Source organism: Chiloscyllium punctatum, chromosome 4 (assembly GCF_047496795.1).
Source record: "Chiloscyllium punctatum isolate Juve2018m chromosome 4, sChiPun1.3, whole genome shotgun sequence".
Taxonomy (NCBI): Eukaryota; Metazoa; Chordata; class Chondrichthyes; order Orectolobiformes; family Hemiscylliidae; genus Chiloscyllium; species Chiloscyllium punctatum.
Window position 1 is genome coordinate 2,229,174 of NC_092742.1, and position 19,403 is coordinate 2,248,576.

The window sequence follows — 19,403 nt, forward strand, 5'->3', positions numbered from 1 at the left end:
TGCCTGAGAAGGACGATTACTGCAGCCCTGGCCAATAGCACTCTGTATTGAGTCCAGACCAAACAGTTAGCATTTCTATCAAAGGTGTTGGTTCCAGATACTTTGGCAGGCAATATACACTACTCATGTTATTTTCTCCCTCACTCGCCTTAAACTAATCAACTAGGTTGTGAGTGCATTGTGCTGGCATTCTGGTGGTCCCAGGCAGTGTCTGTGTTTGCTCTGCTGTCTCTCTCCATATTGTGGTCTGGCAGCCATCTTGTGTGTCAAGAGGCCAACTTATGGCTCAGTGGCCATCTTGTGAGTCCGTGTGCCTAGTGTCACCCAGCCACTTCACTATGAATGGACAAAAATAAATATAAGTACCAAAATTGCAAACTGCTTCTCTTTTGCGCCACTATCCAGAATAAAATAGTTGTCCACCAGGCTTCATTAAAATAAAATAAAATAATTCTGTACATTATCTAAAACCTACTCTTGCAGCAATTGTCAAACACTAATGATAAATTTTTGCAGAGGCAGTGTGTTTAAGAAAAAGGCAAAGGAATTAAAAAAAATCTCGTCAGTAAAGGGTCTGGAAACACATGATAGAATGCGATAAGTCCTCACGTCCACTAGGTTTCCTGTTGACGAAGCTGACTTTCTGACACTTGTAGATTGATGGCAATGCCCAGTTCTGATTTCAATCAACTTTGTTTTGAGGCTTCGGATTATGGTCATAGTCTGGCATTTCAGGTTTCATGAAATAGTCAGATTACTGGATTTGGGAAACTCTATCAGATTTCCAAGAACCTGAACTGAGAAAAGGGTTTCAGGAGAGATTTGCAGCTTCCAGGATGTCTTCTTTAGGCTGCCTCCTGGATCTGTAAAACTGAATTCAAACCAGGACCCCTGGCTGTTTCAAAGTGAGGTTTAACAGTAATTAAGGCAATACACCCCATCTCGTCTGTTTGAAAGTTTGGCTGCTTGCTCCAAAAAAAGTGTTTTTTTCTACAAACAACAGGTGGTTTACAGCAAACATCCTTACTCCTTGATGAAACTTTGCTTAACTCAAATGTTCAAATTGTTCCATAGCTTCTAATTTTTCACAAAGTGCTTAATGATAAATATCTATTGCTGAGGGAGGTGATGACCTAATGATATCATCACTATATATATTAGTTCAGAGGGTAAAAACAATGACTGCAGATGCTGAAAACCAAATACTGGATTAGTGGTGCTGGAAGAGCACAGCAGTTCAGGCAGCATCCAACGAGCAGCGAAATCGACGTTTCGGGCAAAAGCCCTTCATCAAGGGCTTTTGCCCGAAACGTCGATTTCGCTGCTCGTTGGATGCTGCCTGAACTGCTGTGCTCTTCCAGCACCACTAATCCAGTATTAGTTCAGAGACCCAGGTCAGGTTCTGGGGACTCAGGTTTGAATCACATGACAGATAATGGTGGAGTTTGAATTCAATAAAATTCTGGAATGTGGAGTCTGATGATGACTACTGCAGGGAAAACCCATCTAATATCCTTTTGGGAAGGAGAATGCCATCTGGGCAATAACAGATAGCCAACAATGTCCACATTATGTGAACGGAAAAAGCACCAGCAAAAAGTACAGCAATCATAGTGGATCGAGGTTAATTACCATAAGTCCAGGACATAATAAACAAGGGACAGCAGCAAACAATTCAGGCCCTCCAGCTTGCTCTGCCATTTAATATGATCATGTCAGATCACATCTTGGTTTCAACTCCAATTTCCTGCACATTCCCCATAGTCTGTCATTAATTAAAAATCTGTCTATCTTCTCCTTAAATTTATTTAATGTATCAGCATCCATTGCATTCATTTACAACCAAATTTACAACCCTTTATGCAATTCCTTTGAGAAATCTATGCCTGATGCCTTACCGCACATGGGGAAACAAAGAATTACAGAATCCCTTGTGTGGAAAGAGCCATTCAGCCTATCAGGTTTGCATCGATACAGATCTTATCCCCATAACCCTGCACTTCCCATGGCTAATCCACACAGCTTTCACATCCCTGGACACTATTAGCAATTTAGCATGGTCAATCCACCTAACCTGTACATCCTTGTACTGTGGAAGGAAACCAGAACACTGGCAAAAACCCATGCAGACATGGGAAGAAAGTGCTCACTTCACACAGTCATCTGAAACTGGAATTGAACCCAGGGCCCTGGAGGTTTGAGGCCAATTCCACTTGTCGTTTTTATTACCTGCTATACCTACATACTAATTTTCTGCATCTCATGCCCAATGGCATCCAAATCCTTTGTGAAGTTTTCCTTTTGACGTTTTTCTCCATTCAGAGTTCTCATTCTTCTGATCTTACCTACGTTAAAATCCATCTGCCAAATTTTGGCCCATTCAGCCATTCACTGTAATCCATTTGTAAATTCCTTACTTTAATATACTTTTCCACATATTTTAGGGTCATCTGCAAATTTGGCAATAGTATATTCTATCCCTGCATCCAAGAAATTAATGTAGATTGTAAATAGTTGGGACCAAGGACTGAACCGTATGCCATCTGTGCAGGAGTGCCTCAGGGTAGTGTCCTAGGCCCAGCCATCTTCAGCTCCACCATTTGGTCAGAAGTGGAGGTGTTCAGCACCATTTACAATTCCTCCAGTAGTCTAGTCCAAATTAAGCAAAACCTGGACAATATCCACACTAGCCCACTCCTGGGCACAACAGAATGATTCAGAGTAATTTACAGCAACGAGAGGGAGAGCAGGTGGCCTTTTAAAGGCACACCAACATGTTTTTTGGAGCAAGCTGAACATTCATGTCCTGACATCCCAGTTGCTCTTCTACCTCCCAATATTCCTTCATGCTCAGACTAACCCCATAACTCAGTACAATACCCACACCTTTCACAAACTTTACACCAGTTTCCAACATCTCACCCCTCAGGGTGAGGGGAGAACAACAGTTAATTGGCCAAGAGGACATGGGGGTGGGGAGGGGGTGGCTGGGGGGGGAGGGGAGGGGGAGGGGGGGAGGGGAGGGTGATGGCTCAAGGAGGGAGGGGGATGGCGGGGGGGGGAGGGGAGGGGAGGGGGATGGCGGGGGGGGGAGGGGAGGGGAGGGGGATGGCGGGGGGGGGAGGGGAGGGGAGGGGGATGGCGGGGGGGGGGAGGGGAGGGGAGGGGGATGGCTCAAGGGGGGGGGGGGACGCGATCGCCTTCCCTCACCAACATGGCGCCCGGTCCGCTGACCACCGGAAGGTAGTTTCCGGTTCCGGCCGGTCCGCTGACCGGTAGTTTCCGGTTCCGGTCGGTCCGCCGGTTGTTCTCTTCCCCCCGGGTTGTATTTGAGTTCCGCCATGCCGACCACCCAGCCCGATGTGTCCGAGCGGGTCTCCGCTTTCCTCGGCCAGTTGTCCCGGGGGGAGCTACGCCGCTCCGGGGAGGTTGCGGCCGGAACTGCGGGCCTCCTGCGGCAGATCGTGGCTCACAGCCGGTGGAACAACGCAGGTATTGGGGAAGAGGGAGAATATACCCCTGGGTCTGGGGTAATTACCCCAATCACCCCCTGGGTCTGGGGTAATTACCCCCCAATCACCCCCTGGGTCTGGGGTAATTACCCCCCAATCACCCCCTGGGTCTGGGGTATTTGTCCCCCAATCACCCCCTGGGTCTGGGGTAATTACCCCAATCACCCCCTGGGTCTGGGGTAATTACCCCCCAATCACCCCCTGGGTCTGGGGTAATTACCCCAATCACCCCCTGGGTCTGGGGTAATTACCCCAATCACCCCCTGGGTCTGGGGTATTTGTCCCCCAATCACCCCCTGGGTCTGGGGTATTTGCCCCCCAATCACCCCCTGGGTCTGGGGTAATTACCCCAATCACCCCCTGGGTCTGGGGTATTTGTCCCCCAATCACCCCCTGTGTCTGGGGTATTTGTCCCCCAATCACCTGTATTCCTGATGAAGGGCTTTTGCCCGAAACGTCGATTTCGAAGCTACTTGGATGCTGCCTGAACTGCTGTCTCTTCCAGCAACACTAATCAGATATTTACCATTTACCCCCACTCACCCTTTGGGTCTGGTTATTTAACCCCGATCATCCACTTGGGTCTGGTATTTACCCCCCCCCCCACCCCCCCACTTTCGGTCTGGGTACTTATTGTCTATTAGTCCCTGTGTCTGGATATTTACCCCCCCCCCCCATCACCCCCTGGGTCTGTCATGATACAGAGATAACTGGGTGGACAAAGTTAAAAATCACATCACACCAGGCTATACCGAAGTACTAGCTTTCAGAGCACTGCTCCTTTGTCAGGTCACTCGTGGAGCAGGATCATAGGACACAGAATTTATAGTAAAAGGTCATAGTGTCATACACTGATGCAATACACTGAACAAACCTAGATTGCTGTTTTTGATTTACCCCCCCCCCCCAATCACTCCCTGGGTCTGGCATTTATCCTCCTGCAGCCACCACCCCACTAGAGTCTGGGTATTTAATTCCCTCACCCCAGGTATTTCACCTGGGTATTTACCCCACAGCCCAGTTGTTCATCCCTGTTATGGGCAGATCGGTGGTTCAGTAGTGAGCACTGCTGCCTCACAGCGCCAGGGACCCGGATTTGATTTCAGCCTGAGGCGAATGTCCGTGTGCAGTTTGCACATTCTCCCCGTGTCTACGTGGGTTTCCTCCGGGTGCTCTGGTTTCCTCCCACAATCCAAAGATGTGCAGGTTAGGTGAATTGACCATGCTAAATTGTCCATAGTATACAGAGATGTGTAGGTTAGGTGCATTAGTCAGGAGGTAAATGTAGAGTAATAGGGTGGGGAATGGGTCTGGGTGGGTTACTGTTCGGAGGATCAGTGTGGACATGTTGGGCTGAATGGCCTGTTTCCATTCTGGAGGGCTCATGCCTGAAACATTGATTCTCTTGCTCCTCGGATGCTGCCTGACCTGCTGCGCTTTTCCAGCAACACATTTTCAGCCCTAGTTCCACTCTGTACAGATTCTATTCAATGTGCTGATTTTTTCTCCTTTAGGGGAGTTGCTGAATTTGATCCGAACTGAAGGACGGAGGATGATTGCAGCTCATCCCTCGGAGACCAGTGTGGGGAACATTGTTCGGCGAGTGATGAAGATCATCCGAGAGGAATACAGTCGGTGAGAGCAGTGAGTTTCTTTGACTAAGCCGGGAAGGTACAGGGTGGTTGACTACACCTGGGCCCCTGGGTGTAATGGGCCCCTCTCTCCACGCTTCAGGCTCTCTGCCTTTATTCCTGATGAAGGGCTTTTGCCTGAAACGTCGATTTCGAAGCTACTTGGATGCTGCCTGAACTGCTGTGCTCTTCCAGCACCACTAATCCAGAATCTGGTTTCCAGCATCTGCAGTCATTGTTTTTACCCCCCTGGGTGTAATATTAGATGCTGCAAGTATGAAATTAAAACCAGGAATTGCTGGAAATAGTCAGCATGTCAAGCAGCCTCTGAGGAAAAGGAAACCATTAATATGGTGAGACAGTGCCATGACAGGTTGGTTAGCAAATTGTTGTGGTTCTGTTCGCCGAGCTGGGAATTTGTGTTGCAGACGTTTCGTCCCCTGTCTAGGTGACATCCTCAGTGCTTGGGAGCCTCCTGTGAAGCGCTTCTGTGATCTTTCCTCCGGCATTTATAGTGATTTGTACCTGCCGCTTCCGGTTGTCAGTTCCAGCTATCCGTTGCAGTGGCCAGTGTATTGGGTCCAGGTAACGATGTGTTTGTTTCTATCAACAAACACATCGACCTGGACCCAAGATACCGGCCAAATGGTGAATTGGGAGGATGATACTGAATGACTTCAGAGAGACATTGACAAGTTGGCCAAATGGGCGGACACCTGGCAGATGCATTTCAATCAATGCAGAGTAATGCATTTCGGTAGAAGAAACATACAGACTCAATGGTGCAACTTTGGAGACATTACAGGAGCAGAGGGATCTCAGAGTTTATGTGTTTGAGTTTCTGAAGGTGGCCAGACAAGTTTTAAAATAAATAGTAGACAAGCAGGAGGCTTGAAAAACACAGCAAGCCAGGCAGCATCAGAAGTTTCGGATGGAACCAGTCCTGAAGAAGAGTTCCACCTGAAATGTCGACTTCTCCATCTCCCGATGCTGCCTGGCTTGCTGAGTTTTTCTCGCCTCCTGCTTGTCTACTTTGGATTCCAGCATCTGCAGGTTTTTTTTTGTCTCTAACCAAGTTAAAACAGCCCACAATAACAGAAATTGCTGGAAAAGGTCAGCAGGTCTGGCAGCATCCATGGAGAGAAATCAGAGTTGATGTTTCGGGTCGAGTGACGCTTCCTCAGAACTGATGGTAGCCTGGAGAAAGTTGTTTTTATGCAGAAGATCAGGTCCAGGGAGGGTTAAGGTGAAAGCGATAGGTAGAAATAAAGCCCAAAGAGAGAGAACACTTGGACAAAGGAGAGGATAAGGGTCAGCCCAGGAGAATGACTAGCGGTTAATGTGGACTGTTAGGGGCTAACAATGAGTTGTGTGTAACAAGCGGTAAAGCACGAGTAGCTGAAACATCGTGGCAGTGGGCAGGATGTGGACTTCACCAGTTTCCTCATTTCTCCTTCCCCCACCTCACCCCAGTTCAGCACTGTCCCCATGACTTGTCTTACCTGCCTATCCTCCTTTCCACCTATCCACTCCACCCTGCTCTCTGACCTATCACCTTCATCCCACCCCCACTCACCCATTATACTCTTTGCTACTGTCTTCCCACCCCACCCTCCTCTCATTTATCTCTCCACCCTTCAGGCTCTCTGCCTGTATTCCTGAGGAAGGGCTTTTGCCCAAAACATTGATTTTCCTGCTCCTTGGATGCTGCCTGACCTGCTGTGCTTTTCCAGCACCACTCTGATCTAAACTCTGGTTTCCAGCATCTGCAGTCCTTGTTTTTACCATGTGATAACAAGGCCTAGTGTTGGGGTTGGGGTAAGGACATGGGGAAAGGTTCTCAGGCCCAAAAGTTATTGAACTTGATATTGAGTCCAGGAGTCTGCAGGATTCCCCAGCGGAAAATGTGGTTCTGTTCTTCCAGCTTGTTTCACTGGAGTACAGCAGCAAGCCTAAGACAGAGATGTTGGCCAGGGTGTCGATCTTTTCTTTCGGCTGGAACAGTTGTTAAGAAGTTTATAGGATCCTTGTGTTTATAAATAGAGGCACGAAGTATAAAAGGAAAGAAGTGATGCTACACCTCTACTAATCATGGTAGTTCGACCCAATCCATTTCCAGGTCATTCCCACTTTCCGAATGAGTTCCGTTCCGGAGTCCATTCGCGAGATGATTTGTTCATAAGTTGGAGCACAATGCAGGACAATAGCAAGGGGCTGTTTGTAACTATGTTTGTAACATGTTCATATGTTTAAAAACTACAACCATTTACGGGATCAGATTTGTAAGTATGTGTGTTCATACATCAAATGTTTGTAAATCAGGGGCCCCCTATACCATCAATGTTTCACCTCATGTTGATTCTTACTGAAGATGGAATGAGAATGAGAGAGGGTTTACATCAAACAGAACAGGTCCTGCTGTGTGCATCGTACAGTGTTAACCTGGAAGTGATTTTTCAGGCTTCGAGGCTGCAGTGAGGAGACGGACCAGGATTCATTGCACAAGCTGCTAACTTCGGGCAGTCAGAGTGAGGATTTCAGTGTGAGCTTCACACCCCTCAAAACCAATGTCATCGAAGTCATCAACGAACTTCTCGTGGAGCTTGGTACGTTTTGTGCTGGGGTTGGGGGTGCAGGCTGGGAGTTGGGTATGCCGGGGGTGGGGCACAGGCTGAAGGTGGGAATACAGGCTGAGTGTGGAGGAAGCTGGATGGAGCGATAGTTGGAAGTTAGAGGCTCAGGTTGTGGGGTGCAGACTGGGAGTGGGGGATGAAACCTTTCTGAATGGGTGGCAAAGGAGGAACCGTGGGATGTGGGGGTCATGCAGGGAAAAAATCTGAGTGGTCAGGCTGGAGAAACTGTTACTGTGACAAGAAGAGGTGTTTATTTGGCACTGGGGCTGTATGTTCATGGCTCACCTGTTGTTTGACAGAGGGTACGATGGATAACATCGCAATGCAGGCCCTGGAACACATCCATTCCAATGAGGTCATCATGACATTGGGGCGCTCCCCAACTGTTGAAGCGTTTCTTAAAGATGCAGCTCGAAAACGCAGCTTCCATGTTATTGTCGCAGAATGTGCTCCCTACTGTCAGGTCAGTGAGTACACGTCTGGCCTGAGAGAGGAATCTCTATCCTTTATGGAACCTGGGACAGTGGGGAGCTGAGAGAGAATGACAGAAAGATCTTATTTATTAACAGCATTGTTCCCAATGTTGAGGCTGTCTCCCTTTCTGAAAGGGAAATTATGCTTAACAAATCCACTGGGATTCTTTTTAGTAGATGATTTCGATGTTCAGACAGCTGTTGACAAAGTCCCACGTAAGAGAGAAGCATGCAGAATTAAAGGGCTGGGGATTGGGGTTGGTTTATTGATATGGATAGAAAACTGGCTGGCAGACAGGAAACAAAGAGTAGGAATAAACAGTCTTTTTTCAAGTGGTAGCTAGTGACGAATGGGATACTGCAGGGATCAGTGCTGGACCCCAGCTATTCACAATAAACATTTAACAATTTAGATGAGGGAGCTAAATCTAATATCTCCAGGTTTGCAAACCTCATAAGCTTGGTGGGAGGATGATCTCTAAGGTGGATGCAGAGATGTTGCAGTGTGATTTGGACATGCTGAATGAGTGGCCAAATGTAGTTTTTTTTAGATTAGATTAGATTACTTAGTGTTGAAACAGGCCCTTCGGCCCAACAAGTCCACACCGACCTGCCGAGCGCACCCACCCAGACCCATTCCCCTACATTTACCCCTGCACCTAACACTACGGGCAATTTAGCATGGCCAATTTGCCTAACCTGCACGTTTTTGGACTGTGGGAGGAACCTGGAGCACCCGGAGGAAACCCACGCAGACACGGGGAGAATGTGCAAACTCCACACAGTCAGTCGCCTGAGGCTGGAATTGAACCCGGGTCTCTGGCGCTGTGAGGCAGCAGTGCTAACCACTGTGCCACCCACAGGAATAAAAACAGGAAGGCAGATTATTAACTGAACGGCAATAAATTGGGAAAGGGAGAAGTGCAACAAGACCTGGGAGTTCTCATACACAACTCACTGAAGGCAAGCATGCAGGTGCAGCAGGTGGTAAAGAAGGCGAATGGTATGTTGGCCTTCATTGTGAGAGGATTTGAATACAGGAGCAGGAATGTCTTGCTGCAATTGTACAGGGCCTTGGTGAGACCACACCTGGAATATTGTGTGTAGTTTTGGTCTCCTTATTTGAAGATGGACGTACTGGCAATTGAGGGAATGCAGAGTAAACACAGGATGAATGTTCCCAATGGGACTTCATCTGACAAAGAAATAGATCTCCGAAAGCTTTTGATTTTAAATGAACTTGTTGGACTAAGACCTGATATCAAATGACTTCTGACTTTGTTCCCAATGGTGAGGAAGTCCAGAAGCAGATGCCATAGTTTTATGGGTACAGGGTAAGCCATTTAGGAATGAGACGAAGAGAAATTTCTTCAATGAATGGTGAGCCTGTGGAATTCTCTGCCATAGAAAACGGTTGAGACCAAAACATTGAATATTTTCAAGAAGTAGTCTGATATTCTGCGGGCTAAAGGGATTAAAGGTATGGGGTAGAAAACAGGAATGGGGACTGTGTTGGATGATCAGCTTTGGTCATACTGACTGGTGGAGCAGGCTCAAAGGGCTGAATGGCTTACTCCTGTTTTTGGTATCTGTGAGTCCCCTGTTCCCTCCCTGTGTTGTACCTCCTCTCCTCTCTCGCCTGTCCTGTTGTCCACCCTTCCCCGTTTCACTCGAACCCCCATTCCTGTGCAGTGCTCTGACTGTTTCTGTTTGCAGGGTCACGAGATGTCACTTGCTCTGTCTGCAGCTGGGATTGAGACGACCGTCATCACTGACGCAGCCATCTTTGCTGTGATGTCCCGTGTTAACAAGGTGATATTCCCCCGCCGTATTGTGCAGGGACTAGGCTGAGCCAGAGGTTGGGTGTGGGTTCTTGCTCTCTCATTTCCCTCTGATACAGTGTGTATGAGTGGGTTGGTGGGAGGGGAATGCACGTCTGAGGGGAGGTTTGGGGATAGTCTGTTTCTCTGAAGGTGCAGGCTGTGTATGTGCCGGAGGCAGGCTGTGATGTGGTGTGGGGATACACTGCTGGTCTCACCCTTACTGTTTTGGTAGGTGATCATTGGCACAAAGACCATTCTTGCTAATGGGGGACTACGAGCTGTGAATGGGGCTCATACACTCGCCCTTGCAGCCAGGCACCACTCCACACCAGTCATCGTCTGTGCTGCCATGTTTAAGCTGTGTCCACAGGTAGGTACTCTGCTCCAATTCTAAACATCTTGTTAACAATTTGACAAAAGAAAGAACTTGAATTTCATAACAACATCAAAAATAGGAGCAGGTGTTGGCCATTCATCCCTGTCTTTCTCTAAGATCTTGGCTAACCTGCCTCAGGCCTTCACTCTGATGCCAGCTCCTCATAGTCTTTAATTCCTCTGTTTCTAAAATGTATCTGCCTCTTCTATAACTGTGTTCAGTGATCTAGCCTCCATAGCTCTGTGGGTGGAGAATTCAAGACATTTACTACTCTCTGGGAGAAGAAATTCCTTCACATTTCAGTCTTAAATGAGTGTTCCCCTACACCCTTGTGAATGTCAGTTAACTGGACAGCTGATTTGTGATGCCAGGTAATGTCATCAGCACGGGTTCAATTTCCGCATCAGCTGAGGTTACTAAAAAGGACTGTCCTTCTCCAGCTCTGACTGTACTATCCCTGGCAAAAGTGAGGACTGCAGATGCTGAAAAAGCACAGCAGGTCAGGCAGCATCCGAGGAGCAGAAAAATCGACATTTTGGACAAAAGCTCTTCCCTATCCGAGGAGCGTTTGATGAACCAGTGCAGTTCGAACTTTATAATGGGTTAGATGCATTAGTTAGGGGTAGATATAGAGTAGTAGGGGAATGGGTCTGGAAGGGTTACTGTTTGAGGGTCGTGTGGACTTCTTGGGCTGAAGGGCCTGCTTCCACACTAGGGATTCTATGATTCTTTATCTAACCTCATTTTTTTCTAAAAACTATCAGCATTTGTTTTTTCTCACATGTATTTTTTCTGTCAGTTAAAGTGTAGAAGGAGTTATCCCCATTCTGTCTCTGTCCTTGTGTTGTTGAGAAAGTATCCCATTCTGTATCCTCAGCTTGTAAAAGTTGGACAGTGTTTGATTTCCAGGCTCTCTAGTTCCCAGAGCAGTTGAATGAACTCCTTCTCCACATCCAGCACTGGAAACTGTTGCTCCCCAAATTGAGTCAATAGGCCCCTTGAATTATTGATGAAAATGTGAAATTAGACAATAGGTGTAGGAGTAGGCCATTCAGCCCTTCGAGCCTGCACCGCCATTCAATATGATCATGGCTGATCATTCCTAATCAGTATCCTCTTCCTGCCTTATCTCCATAACCCTTGATTCCACTATCTTTGAGAGCTCTATCTAATGCTTTCTTAAATGAATCCAGAGACTGGGCCTCCACTGCCCTCTGGGGCAGAGCATTCCACACACCCACCACTCTCTGGGTGAAGAAGTTTCTCTTCATCTCTGTCCTAAATGGTCTACCCCGTAGTTTTAAGCTGTGTCCTCTGGTTCGGCACTCACCCATCAGCGGAAACATGTTTCCTGCTGCCAGAGTGTCCAATCCTTTCATAATCTTATATGTCTCAATCAGATCCCCTCTGTCTTCTAAACTCAAGGGTATACAAGCCCAGTCGCTTCAGTCTTTCAGTGTAAGGTAATCCCGCCATTCCAGGAATTGACCATGTGAATCTATGCTGCACTCCCTCAATAGCCAGAATGTCTTTCCTCATTTGGAGACCAGAATTGCACACAGTACTCCAGGTGTGGTCTCACTAGGGCCCTGTAGAGCTGCAGAAGAACCTCTTTGCTTCTATACTCAATTCCTCTTGTTATGAAGGCCAGCATGCTATTAGCCTTCTTCACTACCTGCTGTACCTGCATACTTACCTTCAATGACTGGTGTACAAGAACATCCAGATTGCTCTGTACTGCCCCTTTACCTAAATTGATTCCATTGAGGTAGTAATCTGCCTTCCTGTTCTTGCCACCAAAGTGGATAACCATACATTTATCCACATTAAACTGCATAATTGTCTGAACTCTCAGTCCATGACAGAGTATGGGCAGTTGCCTGGTTTATTTTGCTGCTTAATGTGTTTTTGTTCATCTGTTTCTTTGTTTTGCAGTTTCCTAATGAGGAGAACACATTTAATAAGTTTGTTTCACCGCAGGAAGTGCTTCCTTTCACAGAAGGTAGGTAACCCTGGTCACAGCTTCAGCATCGGGCAGTACACTGTGTTCTTCTCCATGTAGGGACGAGTTGGTTGTGTGTGAGGGAGCTGTCAATCTATTCACACCAGTCTGCAGCTGGTGCCTGATAAGTGACTGGCATCAGTGCCTCCTTGCTGTACTTGTGTGATTTGAAATGAGGATCTGCTACACCAGATTCTACAATACGTTTCTTTGTTTCTGTTAGTGAGATGGTAGGGTAGGTGGGACAGAAACAAGAGATTTTTCAGTCTTTTGAGGCTTTGGTAAAGCTGTATTTGTACAGGTCTGGTGTCTTTGTGTCCTACAGTGACATCAAACTGAGGTACTGAAATAGTTGAAAGCATTATTAGTTTTTAAAATTGTTTTAGAGACACGTAGCCTTTATAGCCATAGGCTTCTTACTGGAGATGGCACTATCTGGGCCCTCTTGTCCTTTGTGCAAATATAACTTCCCTGATGCCAGCCATCAATACTCTTGTAGATCAAATAATATTACTGTGCAGTACAGGCCCTTTGGCCCTCAATGTTGTGCAAACCTGTGAAATTAACTTGATGCCCATCTAACCTACACTGTTCCATTATTATCCATTGGAAGTTGAGGGGTGACCTTTGTAGAGGTTTACAAAATTATGAGTGGCGTGGATAGGGTAAAGAGGCAAAGTTTTTTTCCCTGGGGTCTGGGAGTCCAGAACTGGAGGGCATAGGTTTAGGGTGAGAGAGGAAAGATATTAAAGAAACCTACGGGGCAACTTTTTCACGCAGAGGGTGGTACGTGTATGGAATGAGCTTCCAGAGGAAGTAGTGGAAGCTGGTACAATTGCAACATTTAAGAGGCATTTGGATGGGTATATGAATAGGAAAGGTTTGGAGAGATATGGGTGGGCACTGGCAGATGGGACTAGTTTGGGTTAGGATATCTGGTCGGCATGGATAGGTTGGTCTGTTTCCATGCTGTACATTTCTATGACTATGACTCCATACGTATGTCCAATGCCCATTTAAATGCCCTTAACGTCGGCAAGTCTACTACCGTTGCAGGCAGGCCATTCCACACCCCTACTACTCTGAGTGAAGAAACTACCTCTAATATCTGTCCTAAATCTAGCACCCCTCAATTTAAAGCCATGTCCCATTGTGTTAGCCTTCACCATCCAAGGAAGCACTCACTGTCCACCCTATCTAACCCTCTGATTATCTTAGATGTCTTGATTAAGCCACCGCTAAACCTTCTTCTCTCCAACGAAAACAGCCTCAGTTCCCTTAGCCTTTCCTCGTAAGAACTTCCATCCATACCAGGTGATATCCTAGTAAATCTCCTCTGAACCCTTTCCAAAGCTTCCACATTACTTCCTAAAATGCAGTGACTAGAATTGTACGCAATACTCCAGGTGTGGCCTTACCAGTGTCTTGTACAGCTGAAGCATGACCTTGTGGCCCCGAAACTCAATCCCCCTGCCAGTAAACTCCAACACACAATAGGCCTTCTTAACAACCCCGTCAACCTGGGTAGCATCTTCCAGGGATTTATGCACCTCGTTACAGAGATCTCTCTGTTCACCTACACTGCCAAGAATTTTACCATTAGCCCAGTACTCTACATTCCTGTTACTTCTTCCGAAGTGAACTACCTCACACTTTTCCGCATTTGTCACTTCTCAGCCCAGTTCTGCGTCTTATCTATGTCTCTCTATAGCCCATGACATCCTTTGGCATTGTCCACAACTCTGTCTACCTTAGTATCATCTGCAAATTTACTAACCCATCCTTCTATACCCACATCCAGGTCACTTATAAATAAGACAAACAGCAGTGGCCCCAAAACAGATCCTTGTGGTACACCACTGATAAATGAACTCCAGGATGAACATTTCCCATCAACCACCACCTTCTGTCTTCTTTCAGCTAGCCAATTTCTGATCCAAACCACTAAATCATCTTCAATCCCAAAACTCCATATTTTGTGCAACAGCCAGCCATGTGGAACCTTTTCAAATGCCATACTGAAGGCCATATACACCACATCAACTGCTTTACCTTCAACCACTTGTCTTGTCACCTTCTGAAAGAACTCAGTTAGTGTACATAACTGGTGTCACTGCCTTTTACCATCATGGAACACTGTCAAAAAATGTAAAAACTGAAAGAACTGCAGATGCTGGAAATCAAAACAAAAACAGAAATTGTGGAAAAGCTCAGTAGGTCTGGCAGCATCTGTGGAGAGACGTCTTCACAAATGCTATCAGATCAGCTGAGCTTTTACAGCAATTTCTATTTTTATTATGTCAAAAGGGGTCCCTGACTTAATGCAGGAACAGGGTATTGGTTACAAAACAGCAAGGAAAGATCAGATAATCTACAAACATGACTTGTTCACTACACAGGGAAAAGTTTCTCCATCCATTCTGCTGTCATTCATGGGATGTGAGTGTTACTGACTCTGTTAGCAATTATTGCCCATCTCTAGTTGTCCCTTGAGAAGGTAGTAGTGAGCTGCCTTCTTAAACCATGCAATCCATTTGTAGGTACACTTGTAATGCCATTAGCGAGAGGGAGTTCCAGGATTTTGACCCAGTGACACTGAAGGTGGTATATTTCCAAGTCAGGATGGTGTGTGGTTTGGAGGGAAACTCATGGATGGTGATGTTTTCATATCTGCTGCTTTTATCCTTCTGGGTGATTGAAATAAAGGACTTAGAAAGTGCTCCAGACCTTGCTGCTCCCCCAAACTCTTGCAGTACAGTTGCAACACTGGCATCTACCTGACAATGTGGAAAATTGCCCAGAAAAAAAAAGGACAAATCCAACCCAGTTAATTACTGCTCCATCAGTCTCTTCTTGATCATCAATAAAGTGATGGAAGGTGTCATCAACAGTGCTATCAAGCAGCATCTGCTCAGTTATAACTGCTCAGTGACGCCCAGTCTGGGTTCCCCCAGGGCCACTCAGCTCCTGACCTCATTACAGCCTTGGATCAAATGTGGACTATAGAGCTGGATTCCAGAGGTGAGAGGGACAGTCCTTGATATCAAAGCTGCATTTGACTTGAGTGTGGCATCAAGAAGCCCTAGCAAAACTGGAATCAGTGGGTATCGGGGTCAAACTCTCCACTGGCACATAGAAAGATGGTTGTGGTTGTTGGAGGTCAGCATCTCAGCTCCAGGACATTTCTTAGGTATCCTAGCCCAGCGATCTTCAGCTGTTTCATCAATGACTTCCCATCCATCATAATGTCAGAAGTGGGAATGTTTGCTGATGATTGCTGGCAATTTCAGCACCATTCAACACTCCTCAAATACTGAAGCTCTCCATGTTCAAATGCAAGATCTGCCTCACAGCGCCAGAGATCCGGGTTCAATTCCCGCCTCAGGCGATTAACTGTGTGGAGTTTGCACGTTCTCCCCGTGTCTGCGTGGGTTTCCTCCGGGTGCTCCGGTTCCTCCCACAGTCCAAAAATGTGCAGGTCAGGTAAATTGGCCATGCTAAATTGCCCGTAGTGTTAGGTGAGGGGTAAATGTCGGGGTATGGGTGGGTTGCGCTTCGGCGGGGCGGTGTGGACTTGTTGGGCCGAAGGGCCTGTCTCCACACTGTAAGTAATCTAATCTAATCTAATCTAATCTAATATCCAGGCTCTGGCTGACAAGTAGGTAAAAATAATGACTGCAGATGCTAGAAACTAGATTCTGGATTAGTGGTGCTAGAAAAGCACAGCAGTTCAGGCAGCATCCGAGGAGCAGGAAAATCGACGTTTCGGGCAAAAGCACTTCATTGGGGTATCCCTACGGCTGACAAGTAACATTCACATCAAACAATCCATGACCACTACCATCTAGAACGACAAAGGCAGCAGATAGATTAAGAGTTTTGAAAAGATTTGTAGCTCAATTTGAGGTTGTGGATGTAGGTTTTCAGCTGAAGCTTCACCCAGAGGCTCACTGATGATGTCACCTAGGATGGTGACAAAACGTCTGAAAACAAGCCTTCCAGCTCAGCGAGCTAACCGACATCCAGCAGCAGATACATGGTAGCTTCACGTCCTATAAGTTTCCCTCCAGGCTATTTGTCATCCTGACTGAGAAATACTTCACCTTCCTTTACTGTCACGGAGTCAGAATCCTGGAATTCTCTCCTGAACAGCATTGTGTGTCTACCTACAGAACATGGACGGCAGCAGTTCAAGAAGGCACTACTACCTTCCAGTAGATGGGATGGGCAATAACTGTTGGTCCAGTGACATCTAATTCATACATACCTAGACCACACACCTGATAGTGGACTTTAGATCTGTAACTGTCTTTGTAAGCAAATATCAACGATAACCCACTACCATCGGACCAGCCAGATGATCAAACAGATCGGTTACCCACTACAAAAGTGACAATCTCTGACCTGCTCTTGTAACTACTGTATTTATAAGGCTAGACCAGTTCAGTTTCTTGTCAACAGTCACTCTCAGGATGTTGATAGTGGGGGATTTAGTGATGGTAACACTATTAGATTTTCTCTTGTTGCAGATGGTCATTGTCAGGTACCCCTTATGCAAGGATTGCTTGCAACGTCTCAGTCTAGCACTGCTAACACTGATCTTTCTGCTTCACTATCTGAGCAGTTCTGAATGATATTAAACATTGAACCTTGGCTGTCATCCCATTTCTCCTCCAGGCTTTCTCTTGCCTTTCTACCTGGAGTGTGTCTGTTACTTTTCTCCCACCCAAAACACTACTTTGGTGACAGTTCAATTGTTGTTTGTTTCTTACAGGTGAGATTCTGTGTAAAGTGAGTGTTCACTGCCCTGTGTTCGATTATGTTCCGCCAGAGCTCATCACTCTGTTCATTTCCAACGTTGGAGGAAATGCACCCTCCTACATTTACCGACTGATGAGTGAACTCTACAATCCTGATGACCATCACCTCTGATTTAATAAAACTCAGAGAGAATGTCTGTTTCTATTTAATCAGAGAGTAAGCCCTCCATATCACAGACCACTCCACAGCCAGATACATGCACATTACCCCCACAGAAGCAGGAAGTGAGCTTCTGCCTCATCCATCAGTGCAGTTAATAGACAGGCCAAGGTGAGACAGAAAATGCTATTAATAGGAAAACAGAGTTTGTGTTTCAGATTACTGACTCTTGATTGGAACTGAGAAAATATAGAAATAGAATAGGTTTAAGCAAGTACAAGAACAAGAGGGCTTTCTGATTGAACTTTTCCCTAAGGACAATGAGACAAGTAAAGAAATAAAAGGTGGGTCTGGGACAGAATCAACAAGTAAAATGAGAAGAGGAACCAAAGTAAGTGAAGAAACTAGGGACAGTGATTACAAGCTGAAATTGTTAAACTCAGTGTTAAGACCAGATTGGCTGAGGTCCTGGTCGTTGAGCTTCACTGAAACATTAGAGAAAACAAGGTGGAGAATGGAGGCCAGAGAGAAAGTGAGAACATATGAAAACACATCACAAAGTGCACTGCTGTATAATATTTGGGATAAACCAGCTGAATGGCAACTTACTCCTTTATATTAACAAATTATTTATTCAATAAATAAGTAGTAATAATGGAACGTGCATAAAACAATGGCTTGCTGTGACAGCAGCTGACAGTTCCTGGGCACAAAGGGGAGTCCTGCTCCTAAGTACCATTGAAAGTGTGAGTGGCCATAGTTCATGCTTTTGCAGATGGCAAAGCCTGATGTTAACTGCCCATATGGACTACACTGCTCCTTCCCATACAGTCTATCAGGCAGAAGACGCATAGTGCCAACTGTGAGGAGACAGCACTTTATCCAATTCACATCAGGTACCACCAGGAAACTGGAGGCAATGATTAAGTGATGGTGCAAGCATTGGTCATTACAAAGAGCTTCAGGTAAAAATTCCACCCACAGACGTCTGGACTGTTGCCACGGCCAATTAAATACTTCCACTGTTGAACCAGGCTTCACACAACTGGTGCAGTTTCTGTAAATTTGGTCTGTGATGAACCTATGGATCAGAATAAATGGAAATTGATTCAATCTTTAGATGGTTATAATCAAAAGAATTGAGTGGTTTTTATTTGTGGAATATAATCAATGAATAAGAAACAGACCAGTATGCACTGACTAATCTCAGAACAAACCCACTGACTCCACAACTAAACCAAACTTTGCTGATAGTAAAAACTCCATTTCATTAATGACACTAATGTTGGTGGAGTGGTGGACAGTATGGAAGAGGCTACAGGGGGACTTGGATAAACTGCAGAATGGGCTGAGGGGTGGCAAATGAGTTCAATGCAGATAAATGTGAAGTGATTCACTTTGGGAAAAATAACAGGAAGGCAGAATACTGGGTCAATGGAAAGATGCTTGATAGTGTGGTGTGCTGAGGGATCTTGGTGTCCATGTACATAGATCCCTGAAAGTTGCCACCCAGGTTGATAGTGCTGTTAAGAAGGCATATGGTGTGTTAGGTTTTATTGGTAGAGGGATTGAGTTCCGGAGCCGTGATGTCTTGCTGCAACTATACAAAACACTGGTGTGGCCATACTTGGAATATTGACCATAAGACATAGGAGTGGAAGTAAGGCCATTCGGCCCATCGAGTCCACTCCGCCATTCAATCAATATTGTGTACAGTTCTGGTCGCTCCATTACAGGAAGGATGTAGAAGCACTGGAAAAGGTGCAGAGGAGAATTACCAGGATGTGGCCTGCTCTAGAGGGAAGGTCTTATGTGGAAAGGCTGAGAGACTTGGGACTGTCCTCATTGGAAAGAAGAAGGCTAAGAGGGGATTTGATAGAGACATACAAGATGATTAGAGGATTAGATAGGGTAGACAGTGAGAGTCTTTTTCCTAGGATAATGACATCAGCTTGTACAAGGGGGCATAACTACAAATTGAGGGGTGATAGATTTAAGGCAAATGTCAGAGGCAGGTTCTTTACTCAGAGTGG

General features: G+C 46.1%; 2 protein-coding genes across 2 annotated transcripts in view; one reads left to right on the plus strand and one right to left on the minus strand.

Moving 5' to 3' along the window:
• The first annotated feature begins 3,307 nt into the window (after positions 1-3,307).
• Positions 3,308-18,489, plus strand: eif2b2 (eukaryotic translation initiation factor 2B, subunit 2 beta). Its single transcript, XM_072567952.1, has 8 exons — positions 3,308-3,492; positions 5,027-5,147; positions 7,604-7,749; positions 8,076-8,239; positions 9,966-10,061; positions 10,305-10,442; positions 12,384-12,450; positions 17,225-18,489. Exons 1-8 carry the CDS (start codon positions 3,342-3,344, stop codon positions 17,380-17,382), a joined length of 1,041 nt encoding a protein of 346 aa, XP_072424053.1. The 5' UTR covers positions 3,308-3,341; the 3' UTR covers positions 17,383-18,489.
• mlh3 (mutL homolog 3 (E. coli)) overlaps positions 17,983-19,403 on the minus strand; it is a 28,076-nt gene continuing 26,655 nt past the window's right edge. The window contains exon 13 of the mRNA XM_072567827.1: positions 17,983-18,451. Within this exon, the coding sequence (XP_072423928.1) occupies positions 18,380-18,451 (72 nt within the window). The 3' untranslated portion in view covers positions 17,983-18,379. The remainder of the gene's footprint in view (positions 18,452-19,403) is intronic.

Coding starts and splice junctions, on each gene's coding strand:
- eif2b2 (XM_072567952.1), top strand. CDS start 3,342: ATGCCGACCACCCAGCCCGATGTGTCCGAGCGGGTCTCCGCTTTCCTC. Junction 3,493..5,026: donor CAGCCGGTGGAACAACGCAG/GTATTGGGGAAG, acceptor TTTCTCCTTTAG/GGGAGTTGCTGAATTTGATC. Junction 7,750..8,075: donor CGAACTTCTCGTGGAGCTTG/GTACGTTTTGTG, acceptor GTTGTTTGACAG/AGGGTACGATGGATAACATC.